Raw genomic sequence first — 1,084 nt, forward strand, 5'->3', positions numbered from 1 at the left:
GTTACAAAAGATTCTATTTCAAATAAATGCTGTTTTTTTTACTTTCTATTCGTCAAAGAATCCTGAAGTATAATGATTTCACATACGTTTTAAGCAGCAAAAACAGTTTTCAACATTGATAATAATCAGAACCATTATAAATAACTGAACACTGAAGACTGGAGTAATGATGCTGAAAATTCAGCTGTGCATCACATGAATAAATTACATTTCAAAATATATTCAAATAGAAACGTTATTTTACATTGCAATAATATTTCTCAATATTAACGTTTTTGCTGTTTGTCATTGGACGTTGGACCGAAACGTTGTATGTGAATACATTTATTTTTGATATATTTGCAAGTGAGGATTTTTACACTTTTACTATGTTCTTTATCAAATAAATGTAGATTTGGTGAGCATTAGAGCCTTCTTTCGAAAACATTAAAAAATCATTATTATTCCAAACCTTTGACTGGTAGTGTATACACCACTTTGCAAGAAGTAAAGATTAAATATGCATGATAAATTGATTTCAAGATGGCATATTATCTGATGGCATCAATTTTGCAAGAGATTACTATTATTGTTGCTCTTACCATCTCTGTACCACTCTATCTCAGGCTGGAAGCGCTGCAGTGATGGGTAGATGATAACAGAGCAGCCGAAACTCAGCGTCTCACCCTCAAGTCCAAAAGACACACCAAACTTCTCCACAATGTGCGTCTCGAATTTCACGCCGTACTCCAGACAAGGTGCTGCAGTACACACACATATTAAACTCAGTTTTATTTTATGAAAATGCAATATCTATGGCTATGACTCCAGGATTCACCTTGTGGAAAATGATGCACACATAAACACATATTTATAACGAAACACACACAATTCACATTGTACAACATGTACAATGAATTAATCCTCTGAAAGGGTTTGGAAACTTTTCACAGGAATATCATCAAGAATTGAAAGGAGACTGACAGCAGGCATAATTTAGGTGGACAACATATTCATAAAATACACAATGAGACAACAAAAGTGCGGTGAATATTAGTGAGTATAGGAAGACATTTGCATTAATGATGCTGAGACACACAAAGAA

The 1,084-nt window shown here is 33.5% G+C and overlaps 1 protein-coding gene across 1 annotated transcript in view; it reads right to left on the reverse strand.

The window, feature by feature from the left end:
• Positions 1-740, reverse strand: part of LOC107575882 (myomesin-1-like) — a gene marked incomplete at both ends in the record, with an annotated part of 17,316 nt that extends 16,576 nt beyond the window's left edge. The window contains one exon of the mRNA XM_016262198.1: positions 582-740. Coding sequence (XP_016117684.1) covers positions 582-740 — 159 coding nt within the window. The remainder of the gene's footprint in view (positions 1-581) is intronic.
• Between the last annotated feature and the right edge of the window lie 344 nt (positions 741-1,084).

Source organism: Sinocyclocheilus grahami, unplaced genomic scaffold, assembly GCF_001515645.1.
Source record: "Sinocyclocheilus grahami isolate Dianchi unplaced genomic scaffold, SAMN03320097.WGS_v1.1 scaffold2973.1, whole genome shotgun sequence".
Lineage (NCBI taxonomy): Eukaryota > Metazoa > Chordata > Actinopteri > Cypriniformes > Cyprinidae > Sinocyclocheilus > Sinocyclocheilus grahami.